The sequence below is a fragment of the Podarcis liolepis genome, assembly GCF_965112155.1.
Source record: "Podarcis liolepis genome assembly, chromosome: 7".
NCBI lineage: Eukaryota > Metazoa > Chordata > Lepidosauria > Squamata > Lacertidae > Podarcis > Podarcis liolepis.
In genome coordinates this window covers 19219386-19234097 of record NC_139561.1, presented here as the reverse complement: position 1 = coordinate 19234097, position 14712 = coordinate 19219386, and the positions used below count along the sequence as shown (strand labels likewise).

At 39.9% G+C, this 14712-nt stretch overlaps 1 protein-coding gene across 1 annotated transcript in view; it reads right to left on the bottom strand.

Annotated features, from left to right (window-relative positions):
• Positions 1–804: 804 nt before the first annotated feature.
• Positions 805–14712, bottom strand: part of LZIC (leucine zipper and CTNNBIP1 domain containing) — a 30994-nt gene continuing 17086 nt past the window's right edge. The window contains exon 7 of the mRNA XM_083513313.1: positions 805–890. Within this exon, the coding sequence (XP_083369439.1) occupies positions 814–890 (77 nt within the window). The 3' untranslated portion in view covers positions 805–813. The remainder of the gene's footprint in view (positions 891–14712) is intronic.

The window sequence follows — 14712 nt, the reverse complement described above, 5'->3', positions numbered from 1 at the left end:
CCACAATCTCCTCTCTGGGAGCCTGAATGGTTTGGCTTAGTGTAATGTGAGAACCAGGCCACTATCAAGAGATGGTGTTCTGTTCTGCTCACAGTATACATTTTACCTCACTTTCTGATGAAGCTCTAGCAGGCTCTCTTTGCCGAGTCCTCAGAGGGAAGAATTTCTGCAGTCAAGTGGCAGTCACTCGTCTATAGGCTCTTACAGTCCTAACTGGTGAATGAACTTAAAAAGGTGTTACTCATCAATTTTAGACACCAATGTGGGACACAGGGGTGATTATGGTTATTTGGGATATGTAGAGCTAAGTGGTTTTAAGTAGCCCACTGAAATTGTCCACAAAGACAACATGAAACCTGTACAAATGCTACCATGTTGGTTTTAAGACACATCCAAGCTACATAGGTGAAGGCAAGCTGCATCTTCCAATATACAATAAATTGGAATCAAGTTATGCTTGCTGTATAATTTGAAGGCTCAAGGGCAGCCCCTGGCAGTTTCCCCTGCAAGCTTTACTGCCTAAATTCTTCCTCAGTCCTCACCCGCCCCCTGGCATGAAATAATAATACCACAAACTAATGAATGGAACCACCACATATATTGATCATTTCAGGACTGAAGAGCCCCATTTCTATCAACAAAATATTCTCAGCCTAAGTATCTCAAGAATGTTGGTAGCAGGCCTTGAGGGTACGGACAGGTGCGACATTTCACAAGAGGCTGTCACATAGATTCTACACTACTTTCATCATGCATACTGGAGCTCAAAACAAAATATTGGGTTCAGGCTGCTGTTCAGTTTACCTGGCTCTGTTAAGATGGAGAAAAGCTCCCTGGACTATTTGCCTCGCCTTGGTTATCACAACTTGGAAACACTGCAAAATGCCACCCTGTGGAAACAAAACAGTGATTTTAATATACAACTTAACACAGATTAAGGTATGCTAAATATTTTGGACTCATTCAAGTGTTGTGTAACAAAAAGCATAAGTTGTCTTCCTTGTAATTTATTTGTACCCTATTTCAATAAGTTTTGTTGTTCAGAAGCAAAATCAAACTTCTCAACTGCTGAAAAAGAAGCTTCTGTCACAAGAAATCAAGAGTTTAATCAAAAGAAGGTAAATTCATTTATGTGCCACAAGATAGACATGCGGGTGGAATGATCTCCCTCCTCTGCCTTTTCCACTCCCTCCTCTTCCCTTGTGTTACTTCTTTTTTTTAGCTTGTAAGCCTTATAGAAGGGCCTGTCACTGACTGTTGATAGGAGCTGCTTTGGGAAACAATAATTGTCTGAAAAGCACCAAAAATACTAATCTATCAAGACCATAACCATGCAGATGACCAGGGATTGTGGGGACAGTTGATGTGATTGATTTAAAACATAGTAGTAAGAACAGTAGAGGAGGTGGTAAACTTGTGTCTGGATTGCTCAATTTCATACTGCTTGGGTTAGGGTGGGGGTGCTCACATGATGGAATGTTACAAACAAACAAACAAATATCCCCACATAGAAAAGTGATATATCGGAAAGAAGGCTAAGACAGAACTGCTTATTCCAAGCAAGCTTGCTCTGTAGGTGTAGGGATTCAGTTTCTTTTTCTTTTTTGTAGGAATGACTATTCTATCAAATGAGCTGTCATCTGTAGCCTGAAGCAGTATAACCCAGATACAAGTTTAGCAAGTCATCTAACATGGGTGAAAAGTACAATAAATTTAATTCAGTCACTGACTATAGAACTACATGGTACAATTTGATTTCAAAATCCATGGCTGGGGTTGATGTCAGTTGGTTTCAAACTTTTTCCTCAATAACTCACCTGCCCAGAAACCCCTGTGCCCTGCCACAGAACTGTTATGTATTCTATAGCAGCCTAGGGCACCCTTGTATTTAAGCACTAGCCTCATAACCATAGACGACCAGGAACTGCACACAGGCAGGTGCATTAAATTCTATGCAGACAGGTGAATAGGATGGCAGAGGAACCAGCACAGAAACCAAACAGGCTGCTGGAGGAAAGTCCCCTCTTCCACACCCAGTACAGAAATGCAGCTCGTAGTCCCTCCTCTGCCAGCCCCCAATAGACTAGTGATTCTTTTTCTTTTCTTCTCTTTTTTGCATGCTATTAACTCGTGGGGGCTTATTTACAAGACTATTACAAGGGGGCAGTTCACATAAGTCTCTGCCCAAGCCTATTAGTTCATGCAGGGCAACACTGAGACCAAAGTGTACACTGTAAACCACACCCAACCCTTCCCTATAGCTGTGCATTTCAGAAAATATCAGTAGCAGGAGGGCAAGCTGTCATTCAGGGAAGCTTCTCTGCAATTGGTGATTACAGAGGAACCTAATAAATGTCTGAGGACCCTCAAGGTTCCTTGAACACTGGTTGAAAAAACTGTTGATTTAAGGAACAGACATACACATTTCAATCAGAGGTCAGAGTCTGGTAATCCCAAGTGTCAGCTTATTTCTACTATCCCACAAAGCATCTGGAAGAGATGCCAAACTAATCCCCAGAATGTCACCATCAGGAGGGGACACTACAGCTGAGATTCCTGCAAACCCTCCTCTGCACTGCAACACACTAGGAAGGGCTAGAAGCACATTAAAAAGAAAAGTCAGAAGTATCATCTTGTCTCTGAAAGAGAAAATTCCCCGAGGAGAGAAAGAGCTATTTTAAAATCTTTTAACAATTTTTTTCACTAATTACTTCCTGCTATCTTTGCTTTCTAAATCTGTAACAGAGCCCTAGGACATCTCTGACAAAAGGGTCATTTACAGGAACCAAGTGATCTTTTGATGTCTACAAAAATGAAACACCCGCTTCACACCCTCAGCAAACGAGCTTCAGAATTATTGAGAAAAGGAACAGGCTAGAACTACAGAAAACATCCATTACAGCTGTATCCATTTTATTAACAGACAATACTTTGTTATTATTTCTCACTACTGCAGCAGGATGTTCTCAAAGCATTGCTGTGAACACGAGTATAGACACACCAAAGCACCCTTCTCTAAATTAAAGCCCTCCAGATGTTTTGGACTACAACTCATCAGCTCCCAAAAGCACAACTGTCCTAGCTGGGGCTGATAGGAGTTGTAGTCCAAAACAATCCACAAACTCTATGAAAAAAGTAAGTATCTCCTTGATACCAGGAGGTATCAGGAAAGGATCTCAGATATAAATTGCAAGCTGAGATCTAACCTAAATGTATCACAACAACAATCCACCAATTGAAGCAACTCATACATAAACATTAAAAGGCAGATTCCAACACTTCTGACTAAGGACACCTATGAAAACAGTAAAATATGAGCAACCTCCCTTCTTCACTTTACACAAGTCAACCCAGAGATTGTAATAATGCTGGACACAGTTTCCGGTTTCTTCATATACAGTGGGTTGGATCTGGGCTACATTAATCACACTTAAGTTTCATTGTTTTAAATGTGACTAAAGGGTGATCCACTTAAGTCTGGATCTAACTCACTGCCTACATGTTCTTGCTCCCAACATAAATATATACAGGCGGCAACCATTTTGCACATGTTCAATTGACGCACGACCGCTGACACGTGGGTAATTTTGTACCCGGAAGGGGGCATAACAGGGCAGGCTTATGTGTGCTCTGTCAACACGTGCGAATGCCTGGAACGCAGCCCCCACGCAACCAGGCAGTTGCCTGTATTACAAGTGAGCAACGTGAAGCCCAGAGTTCCAATGAATGCATTCAAAGCCACAAAGAAAGTCAGTGACAGAGCTAAGTGCAGTATCTGATGACCTTGAATCCAAGGACTACACGGCCATGTATAAGGATTTTCATTTCAACTAAAAATCTGAAATGTTCAACTACACATGGACTTTCAAGAAATAGGATCCCCAAATACTCTGTAACAGGATATTTTGGGGGAGAAGTGGGGTGTGTATGTGTGGAGATGACTAAGGTCCCAAAAGCAAGCAATGCTTAGCAAGACAGCTGTACGACAGCTGACCCATCACCACCAAGGCCTGCATAGTATTGCACATTATGCAGTTTATGGAGAGCCACAGTGGTTTCAGGAGGCACAGCCAAATTCCACAGGTACCTCAGCCATGGATGTAATGCCAGCCCCAGTTACCCTTTTGTGGAACCTGCCATTACTTGCAGTCATGTATACAATCAAAAGTATGCTAGGGGACTACCATATCTACCATTATTATCATGAAGTAAGCCACAGTAATCTTCTTCCAAATCCCCATTTTCAGCAGAGGAGCACCATATACACACAACCAATTCTCACAACTTCTACACAAGGGCTGCTGAGCTGACACTCATGGGAGCAAGTAAAGTGATTTAGACTCTTGACACAAGCCCTGGCCAATGTAAATCTGACTAAGAGTGCATAACTACGGTACTTCACCAACAAGTCAGAGACCATAGCCTGTTCTACCTCTGGTATTTTAAAGCGACCAATGCATAATTGATTGTCAAGTAATAAACTGACTATACAGAAAAAGAAGCACATTAAATGCTTAACATAAAACTTAAACAGTGTTCTGCATCTAAAAGTCGATCTCCTCACATTCTATCCAGCTCTCTCACTAGCAAGGAGACAAAGAACTTGAGAAGGATCAACATCCAATGGAACTGGATGTTTTATGGAATAAACAAATGTTATTCCAGAGCAGAGGATTTCCAACCTTTCTACCTTCAGAGAACCCTTTCTACTCCACAAAAGCCTGAATTTAAAAACTGGCACTAAGCTGTTCCCTAAATGGACACTGCTATTCTCCAGTTTAACCTCTGCAGCTATGCAGGACACTTTTAATGGTTAGAATATGATCCCAAAAGGCAAAAGGATGTGGCATCTTCAAGACTTGTTTATTTACAATGAGATCTTCCAACAAACACCAAATAACTGAAATCCAAAAACCCATTCCACACTTCTGATTATTTTGTGCTCAATGTGATTCATGGCCTTCAACCGCAGGCAGCTGGAGACTGCATTAATTCACTTCTCCAAAGGGATGTCAGCAACACAGAATTCATAACATTTATCCATTTATAATTGAACAGCAAGATCGAGAATACTTGATGGCTTGTATTTTTTTGGTGTTTTGGAACACACCAAGCTTCTAAGGGATGCTCAGGCCCCTTGGTATACAATTTCAGCTACATTTGACTTCAAACTGAATTCTCCAATGGTAGTTTCCATCCAAGTGGCTAATACTGTGCAGCTTTAAGACAAAGCTTTTACAGTCCTTCCCATGAAAATAATGATAATAATAAAATAAGCTGCAGTCACCTATATATTAATTTCTAAACCCAAATTGGGGGGAAATGTTCCTCCCCTGGTCATGATCTTTGAATTTCTATAGCTTCTTTCATGAACAGATTTCAAAACACATTGAGAGCATTAATGAAGTCAAATTCAAGAACTCCCCTAGGTAATGTTGCCTGACCACATGGAGTCAAGTTAACTGTGAATTATTGTTGAACTTGTTACTCTCTTCTGTCCTTAAGGCATAAGCAACCTATTGCATTTTTTGCAAATATCACCTTGTCAGCAGAGAAAGACAGCTTCTGTTGTACTTCAAGCCAGCCAGCCAGCCAACATATCTAGCCTTATTAAAGTCAGTGTTCATTCTAGAGAAAAGCTACAACTTCATTCTGCCTTCAGGCAACTGCAGTATTTGGATACATAAAGAAGAGTGTTTTAATCAACCTCATCAACCTGATGCTCTCACAGATGTTTTTGGACTACAACTCCCACTGGGTGCAGCTGATAGGAGTTGTAATCCAAAACATCTGGAGGGCAACAGGTCAGGAAAAGCTGGCCTAGGCCTTGTTGCACCATACCCTAGAATGGCATGTCAAACAGTTGTGTAATATTTAGGTCTCTCCATGGCTGGATGACAGCCAAACATTTTTGGTAATGTGGGAGGGGGTATCTTGTTACAAATTATGGACAACTACACCTCCTTAAAGAGAAGCCTATTCCATCTTTCCGAAAAACAACAAAAATGGGAGAGAATACAATACTGTATTTGTAAACCAAGTGATCCTTAGCCATGAGGCCCATCTTTATAGTTAACACATTGCTATGCCTGCTATTTGAAGACCTGCAATCTCCCCAGAACCCTCATATAATTGGTAACAAAAAAAACAAAAACAAAAACAAAAAAACACAAAAAGAAATTGTTATCAGTTTTGTGGATAGTCAACTTTTCCTTTATTTTAAACCCCACTTCATTTTCAAATGCAGCTTGCCATGTAGCATGGAGCGTTGATATTAAACATTCATAAACCCAAAATTGTGTTGGTTATACAGAAAACTAGGGCTGAAAAGCTTGCTTGTGTTGATCCATCCCCAAGGAATGTAAATCTATGGGGAGAGTCAGACTAAAAAAGTGAATCATTAAAAAAATTCAAAAATGTATAGAGCTATTTAGTCAGTCTTATAAACAAAAACTAACATTAACTAACCCATAAGCTTACTCACATTTATCTGTATCTCTCTATGCAGTTTGAGTAATGTCTGAAAGGAGCTGAATCCTTGGATATGAAGCAGAGTGCAATTATACTTTACAGATAAATAGGCTAATTTTAGAAGACTCAAAAAGGGCATACTATAAGCTTTGTGACATGTCATAACCCTAACCCTAATAGTGCTTTTTCCTGGGGGTACGCATACCCCTAAACATTTTGTGAATTTTTGTACTTAAAGCACTGAGTTGCCATATTTCAAAAAGTAACAACCAGGACCCCCTAAATGTTTTTGAGCTTTTTAAAGGAAACCCCCAAAATTGTTGAGTTTTTTAAGACAAACCCCATTGTTGAGCTTCTTTTTACAAAAATGTCAAGAAAGAGCATAAAACATATGGCAGCCCTATGTTATAAACATCCAGAGAAGTTGTGTAACTCATTTTGATTTTGTTTATAATACTGTATAGGTAAAGGCAATAAAGCATTTTCTAATGTAACACTTAATTTGTAATTATTTATCTTCATCATGTCTCACATGACATTTCATGCATTAATCATTATTTCTGGGCATGTCAAAGGTTTTTGCAAACACTATTTCATTATGACAGCTTGGAAAACATATGCCACAAATATGTCAACAGTTTCTGTGTTGTCAGCAAGAAAATGAAACAACTGGGAAATGCTTTGGTTGCTTACAACATATGGCAAATTATTAATCAGTGCAAAGCCACTAAAAAAATAAATCAGTAGATAACGCTTGAAATTGTGTTTCTGGTTACTAAGAAAGGCATAAAACCTGTGGCAGGTTATCATTTGGTGTAAATAAAACATGGCAACAGTGTATCTGCTCATTTTTGTGAGCGATTTTGTATTTTCCTAATTATCAACATAAGTTGATAATTTTAATGTTTGTCAACTTATTCCTCTGTCTTTCTTAAAACTCTTGTTCAGACCACAGGTAGAAAATATATTTCTATTTTGTAGGCACCAAAGTTTTACGTACTTGGTAGCCTTCCAAACTAACCACTCTGTACCCCACAAAAATCATTGACTGCAGTATCGTGATACTATGGGGGGGGAATCAACAGGAAGCACAAGACACTTTTAATTTCACACGGGAGGGTCATTAAACTAATTAGCACAAGCTACACATTGTTGTTTCAGGGGTGGTCAGGAAGTCGATGTCACCTCAATCTCCTTTGCTCTCCACAAACTCAGAAGCTTCCACCTTAACTGCAGACTAATATATCAAAATATTTCCCACCTGCAGTTGTCTGTGTTTAAGTTTTATGTTACTTGGTCATTACACTAACAGTTAAAAGGGAAAAAAGCAGAGAAGGAAATGTCCTCAGCAGGGTGAAGTTTCCTTCCTTTCTAGACAAAGTTAAATATATAAATATGCTATGCAGCAGAACCAATATACCAAAGGTAACGGATAACTTGTTAGCATGGACATTAAATATATACTTCTTACATCTTCCAAAAGAAAGACTTGATCAGTGTTAATCTACTGCATTAGTATTTTGCAAAAAGAGAAAGTGAAATTGATATAAGGCTGAAGAGTCATATGAGTTACTACTAAGCTCTATGGAGTAGCCTGCAATTAATCATTGTACAAACTTGAATTATGCAGGATTAACATTAATTATGTTAAATACTTATCATACTAGACTTATTCAGAAGTGTCTGTTCTAGAGAACATTTATCTTGCACACTAACTGAACAGAGATTATACAATGTACCCCACGATTAACCCACATGAACAGCTTAGTTACCAAAACTTCATTGTTCATTGGTAATTATAGTTTGAGGATTTCTGGAGACTTATTGCATACAATTAAGACAGGACCTTTTTCAGTGTTCAACCAGAATTTTATACTTTAGTTGCTCTTTAAGAATTTTACTGACAAAAAGAATATGGTTTAAGCATCTTATGCACTGAAGGAAAATGTCCTCTATGAAATGAAAGAGGTTTGTGTTTTAACTGTTGATCTCTCTACCATATGTTACAGCTAATGGCACAAGACAAGTTAAGACTGTACTCTGCTGAACAATGCCTTCTCTATATAAACTTACTTATAAGTCTTCCATTGTTGACAGCACCAGTTATGCTTAAAAGTGCAACAGTCATGCTGTTCTGGACAAGGATGTCAGCCACAAGCTACCATGTACAATGTTTCTAACAGCACAACTGTATATAAACTCATGTTATTCTACAACTTGAGGAAGCTGAAATCTCAATGCACAACTCAGTGGGCTTTTAATGTCCAGGCCTCCTGAGCCACAATTCCCAAACCCAGAAACTGCATTTTTGCCTTGCAGTGCCACCTGTCAGTTCCAAATTCAGAAGTCTCTTCTCCCAACCCAAATCATGTGTGTACTCTTCTTTTTATCTTGCCCCAAAATACAGGAAGCATTGCAAACAAGTTTTCTGCAATCAATGGCTTGGTATTAGCCAACCATTTGAGAATAAATGATTTAATAAACTTGCATGTTAATTAAACTTAAGTTCTTGAGTGTAAGAAACATCCTTTTACAAAGTGAATAAAAACTACAGAAAAAAGAAATAGTACTATAATACCTGATGCACACATAACTGCAGGCAAATTCTGACTGTGCAAGTAGTTCACGTTAGCTCATGCATTCAAATTCTTATTTTAAGGTTGAAATTCTCAAGCAGCACCCTTGAGTTTACCTTCTCATATTTAAAAAGCAGACAAAAGATAGATTAATCTTAGACCCAAAATAGAGATGATACACAGTGCATTTGTTTTTGACCACTGTCCAATGACCTAATTCAGAACATAAACACATTCTGAAACGCCAAGGGTATATATCCAGTTTAGGTTGTATCCAGTGTGGGCCAATCCTACTCAGAGTAGACTCCATTAAGTTAATGATTGTTACTAACTTAGGTTCATTAAGTTAAGTCTACTCTGAGTGGGAGTTTGTTGGATACAACCCTGTGTATGCAGACAGATTCAATATTTCTCTCAGCTCTTGACATTAATGAAAGGGTATGTTTAAAAATAATCCTGGGGGGAAATATCATTCATACAGAAATACAAGTTCTTGTTTACTTTTATGAAGTACGTTTGTGCAGAAAATGTCACTGTGAATGTAGCAAGGGCAGGGGCGGCATGAGGAGAAGGGGCTTCGCATATTCACATTATATGCAAAACACTCTTCAAAGAACTTATTGGTTCAATACTCAAGTTAACTAGGCTTAGAACTCCTACTTTGCCCATAGACTTCAGCCCCACTGAGGCATGCTGCTCACATGCAAATGCTACATGTGAGCAGGCTGAACATGCTAAGCTCTAGCCTCCCCCGCTCTGTGCCCATTGCTGCTGTGGCTCTCCGGGGTTTGAAGCAGGGAACATCCCCCACTTCAGACTTCCAACTTTTGGAGGGTGATGGGCATAGCAACATGGAAGGAGAGTAGCTTCGTACATTTGTCCCCTGCTCATGCACGGCATTTGCATGTGAGGAGCCAGCCAGAATAGAGCATATATATATATATATATATATATATATATATATATATATATATATATATATGGGGGGGAATCCCATAGATCACCTACATCGTTTTTTAAACTAATACAGTATTGATTAAAATTACAAAGGAAGGCTTAAGGCCACTGAGTTTAAGCGACATTGAGAATGTATCCTAAAGTGAGTTAAGAAATTGGGTTGTGCAATCTCAGACCTAACAAAATGGTTCTGAAGTGGGGCAGGGGGCGGGGAGAGAAATCTTGAAAGAAGATGTAGACAATATGAAGAGAGGTGTGGTCAGCAATTAAAGGCAGGTATGGATAATATGTGGGCCTGCAGCTGTTGTTGGATTAAAACATCCCTGGCCTTTGGCCTTGCTAATTGTGGCTGGTGGGAAACGGTGACAATAACATATGGAGAGCCACAGTCTCCCCATCTCTGAATTAAAAGCTGCTTCAGACAGTACAAAAGGGGAAGAAGTAGGACCTCATGCATAAATGCCAACATATTAGACATCTGAAACATTAAACACAAGACTGTAGCATTCACAAGTAAAAAAAAAAAAAGGAAAAGGTGGGTAACTTTGCACATTAGGCAAAGGACTGTCTGGATTTAACATAAAGTGAACATACAGCAAGTATCTGCTGCTTGTCACAGCCGGCTGTGAAGCAATGGTGTTAACTTCTTTGCCAAGTTCTCACTTTAAGTGTTTCACCTGTTTTAAATGTACATCTGAAAATGCAACATACAAAGCGGCAACTGGTAGTCTAGAGCCAACTGCCGGAGGAAAGACTAGAAATGGGTGTGGCAAGAGGCTGCCAGATAGAGGAACCTGCCTTAAATCAGGTCAGACTGTGTCTATCTGTCCACCTAGCCTGATGGGCAGTGTCTCAGGCATGGAAATTTATTTCATGTTCCCAGCTATTTTATTCTTTTAACTGGAGATGCAGGGGACTGAACCATAGACCTTTCCAAAACAGGTACTCTACCTGTGGGTCCTCCCCAAAGGATTCTTCCACTGGGATGCAAGCTATTTCCTTGCCCAGACTTGAACCCTCAAACTAGCGAGACCTGAGCTTTAGTTGGTCTCATGTGGCTTGTGCCATAGGGTTTAGTTGTGGGAATCAGGGGTTCCAAATGAGCCAAGATACCATTTTTTCATTCTGGTGCACAAATATACAGTAATTTCATATTGGTCTGGACACTCTTCAAGCCCAACTATTTATCAGAAGAGAACTCTAGCCTCTTTTGGAATTGGACATTGTTACTCAATCCATGCACAAATACACTTATTTTACATAGTTATTTGTCTTGTTTTTCTGTTTGCTGTGTCTAGTACAGTGGTACCTCGGGTTAATTTGTTCTGGAGGTTCGTTCTTAACCTGAAACTATTCTTAACCTGAGGTACCACTTTAGTTAACAGGGCCTCCCGCTGCCACCGCCGCACGATTTCTGTTGTCATCCTGAAGCAAAGTTCTTAACCCAAGGGACTATTTCTGGGTTAGCGGAGTCTGTAACCTGAAGCGTCTATAATCTGAAGTGTCTGTAACCCGAGATACCACTGTATTTGGTTACAGTTATTTTTCTTTTCTTTTTTATACATTCAAAATGAAATAAAAAACTTTATGAAAAAGAGGAGGAAGAAGGGCCTAGCAGTGCTGCCAGCAAGTTCAGGCAGGTGTGGGACTGGAGCAATCTGCAAGGGATTAGGAAATACTGCTATTCTGGCTCTAAACTGGGGTCATTTAGTTTACCAGTTATGATGAATATGTGACAGTTTTGCAAAAACAAAAAAAAATTGTTTACAAACCACCAGCTCCTTGAAAGCTCTGACCACAAAAAGTCATGTAGAAATGTGGCAGCCATATCCCTCCAAATGACTTTTAGGTGAAGCTGCTTATGATGCTGCTGTAAGAGCAAGAAAGGGGGGGGGGGTAAAGAGAGAACTACAGCTGGATTTCTCCCCCTGCATGCTTAAAAGAATGCAGCACACAAAAATGGACAGGATTCAGAAAGCATGGGATAATTTTCTGCATGTGTGTAAGACAAAGGTTTAGGAGATGGAGAGGAAACATTAGGTGTGACAGTCCTGAAGGAATCCCTACAGGAAGCATACAAGAAGAAAACACCCAAAGAGAAGGAAATGGAAAGAAGATTTTGAATAAATGATTTTTGGGTGGGTGAATTATTATTACTTTTTTGCTTTAGCTTTTTTAAAGAATTAAACTAGTTGATTTGGAGTAAGTAGTGGCAGAGCTCACTGGAAACAACAGGTTGAACCAGTTGAGTAAGGTTCCCACACACACCCATTTCACCATCATCAACCCCCCTCCAAAATAATATTTCATTTTAAAAAACGTCTAAACCACTCTTTCTCCTGACGTATTCCAGGATGGTTTACAATAATACAGTTGCCCCATCTGCACATAATGCCAAGTCAAACCATGGGTAAACATGAAAAAGCAAGTGTGCAGGTACACTGAGCAAAAACGGGCTGCTTCACTCCTATCCGGGTCCTGCTGCCGCCACTGCCACACTACCTAAGGCTAAACCACCATTCACCTTAGCATTAAGCACAAATCAGGTCAGTATAATACAATATAACTACATTCAGTGATAAAACGAAGAGGCAGCAAATTATAAAACTATAAACTATAAAGCAGACATAACCATTGAAAAATGCTTCAGCAAATAAAGAGTTTATTGACCTGCCACTGAAAAGACTGCAGTGTTGTCATCAAGCTGAACCACCTCAGGGAGAACATTCAAAGTAAGGGGTGCCACCACAGAAAAGCCCCTCTCCTTCAACATCAGAACATAAAAAGAGCCCTTCTGGATGAGACCAGTGGCCCATCTAGTCCAGCATTATGTTATTACAGTGGCCAACCAGATGCTTCTAGGAAGCCCACAAGCAGCACATTGAGAACAATAGCTTTCTCTGGCTCATGTTCCCCAGCAGCAGGTTTTTCAAGGCATGCTGCCTCTTATACCAGGGTAGATAGTCATCACAGGGAGTAATCACTGATGGCCTTATCCTCCATGAATTTGTCTAATCCCCTTTTCAAAGCTGTCCAAGTTGGTAGTTATCACTACACCCTTTCAAAGCTAATTCCTTAATTTAACTATGTGCTATGTGAAGAAACACTGATTTTTGTCTTAATTTAATTTTTGAAATGTACAAACTGTCCTTCACCCCAAAAAATGGATTTTAGGATGGTACACAAAGAAACCTAAAAGTTACTGACACACTACTACACAAACCAGCAACACTAAGTCAAATAAAACCGTTCAGTTACCACAGGGAAGAACCCTCTCCTTTGCACATGTACCTGAAGTACTTCTCCTAAAGATAGAAGAGGTAACATTCGTTTATCAGCAACCCAGTCTTCAGAAATTTTGGAGAACACAATTTAGGAAGAGAAGAGAAGCAGGCTGTGAAGGTGTAAGATTGGTACATCCTGTGTTGTCCAGAGTCATTGTTAACAGGTGGCCCAGGGAGCCCAAACCCCCAGATCACTTACCTTTCCCCTCCACCCCAGTATTAAACTTAACATTTTAAAATTTTCTTTGCTTACAAAGTGGTTGAGCACGCTTCAATGCTCACTCACGACAAGGCCGCAGCCATCCATCATTGCTTTCTATTTGTGGCAAACATTGTGTTGATCTGTGGTCACTGGACTGGGTATAGATGGCATTGACTGGTGGCAGGGACTTATAAGTACGTATATGAAAAAGGTAGATGAAGATGGGAAGGAGAAGCGGTGCTAGAGATGAATGTGCTCATGTGTGAAAATCACGTTGTTGTAAAAGGTTTGTTTTAATTTAAATGTGTATATAACCAGAGGGCCCAATCCACCCAGAGCAGCCCCTAAAACCCTGCTGGCATCCTATAGGAATGGAAAAGAAATTGATCCACATTTTTAAATCAACCAATCTAATTTGCTGGTCCCACAGTTATATATAGATCAGCCTTTGTATGAATTTGGCAATGCAGTTTAGACTTTTTTTATTAAAAAAGGCACAAGAAGTATATTTTACAGAGAAAGGCATATTAGGGGAAATGAAAGCATGCAAAAAATATCTCTTAGGGGATGAATGTATACAATCTAAATGTGAATTTTTCATGTTTTGTTTTAATCTGCAAAAAAAATGAGATGGGATGGACTTACAGAGGCTGAGCCATCCATCCCTACCATTCCAGAGCTCAGAGTAAGCCCTGGCAGCAAGAACTGAAAAACCTCAAGGGCAGATCCACAGTATACATTTAAGGCATGTTCAGTGCACATTTAAAGCACATTACTGTACTCTCCCACCCCCAAATCCTGGGAACTGCAGTTTGTTATGGATGCTGAAAATGGTATCTGAGGGGCAGAAACCAGTTAATAGGATTCTATGGAGGAAGTGTGTGTGCTGAATATGCTCTCAATGTATACCATGGATTTGTCCTGAGAAGAGGCTTGCTGCTGGATCAGACCCACCTAGCTCAGCATCCTGTCCACGCAACAGACAACCAGATGCCCAGAAGCAGGACCCCACCACCTCTGAAACTAACCCCTAAATTTATGTCTTGCACACAAATTACCATACGATTATTTTGTTTCACGGGCCTGTGTGAGCCCCACCACACCTTTTAAAAGTACTTAGTGATGCTTCTAGCGCTGTGTGCATGTATATATGTGAGGGGAGAGAGAGCCAGCGAGCAAGAGTGACTCCATGACGGTGGGTGGTGCTGCTTAGAGGAAATGA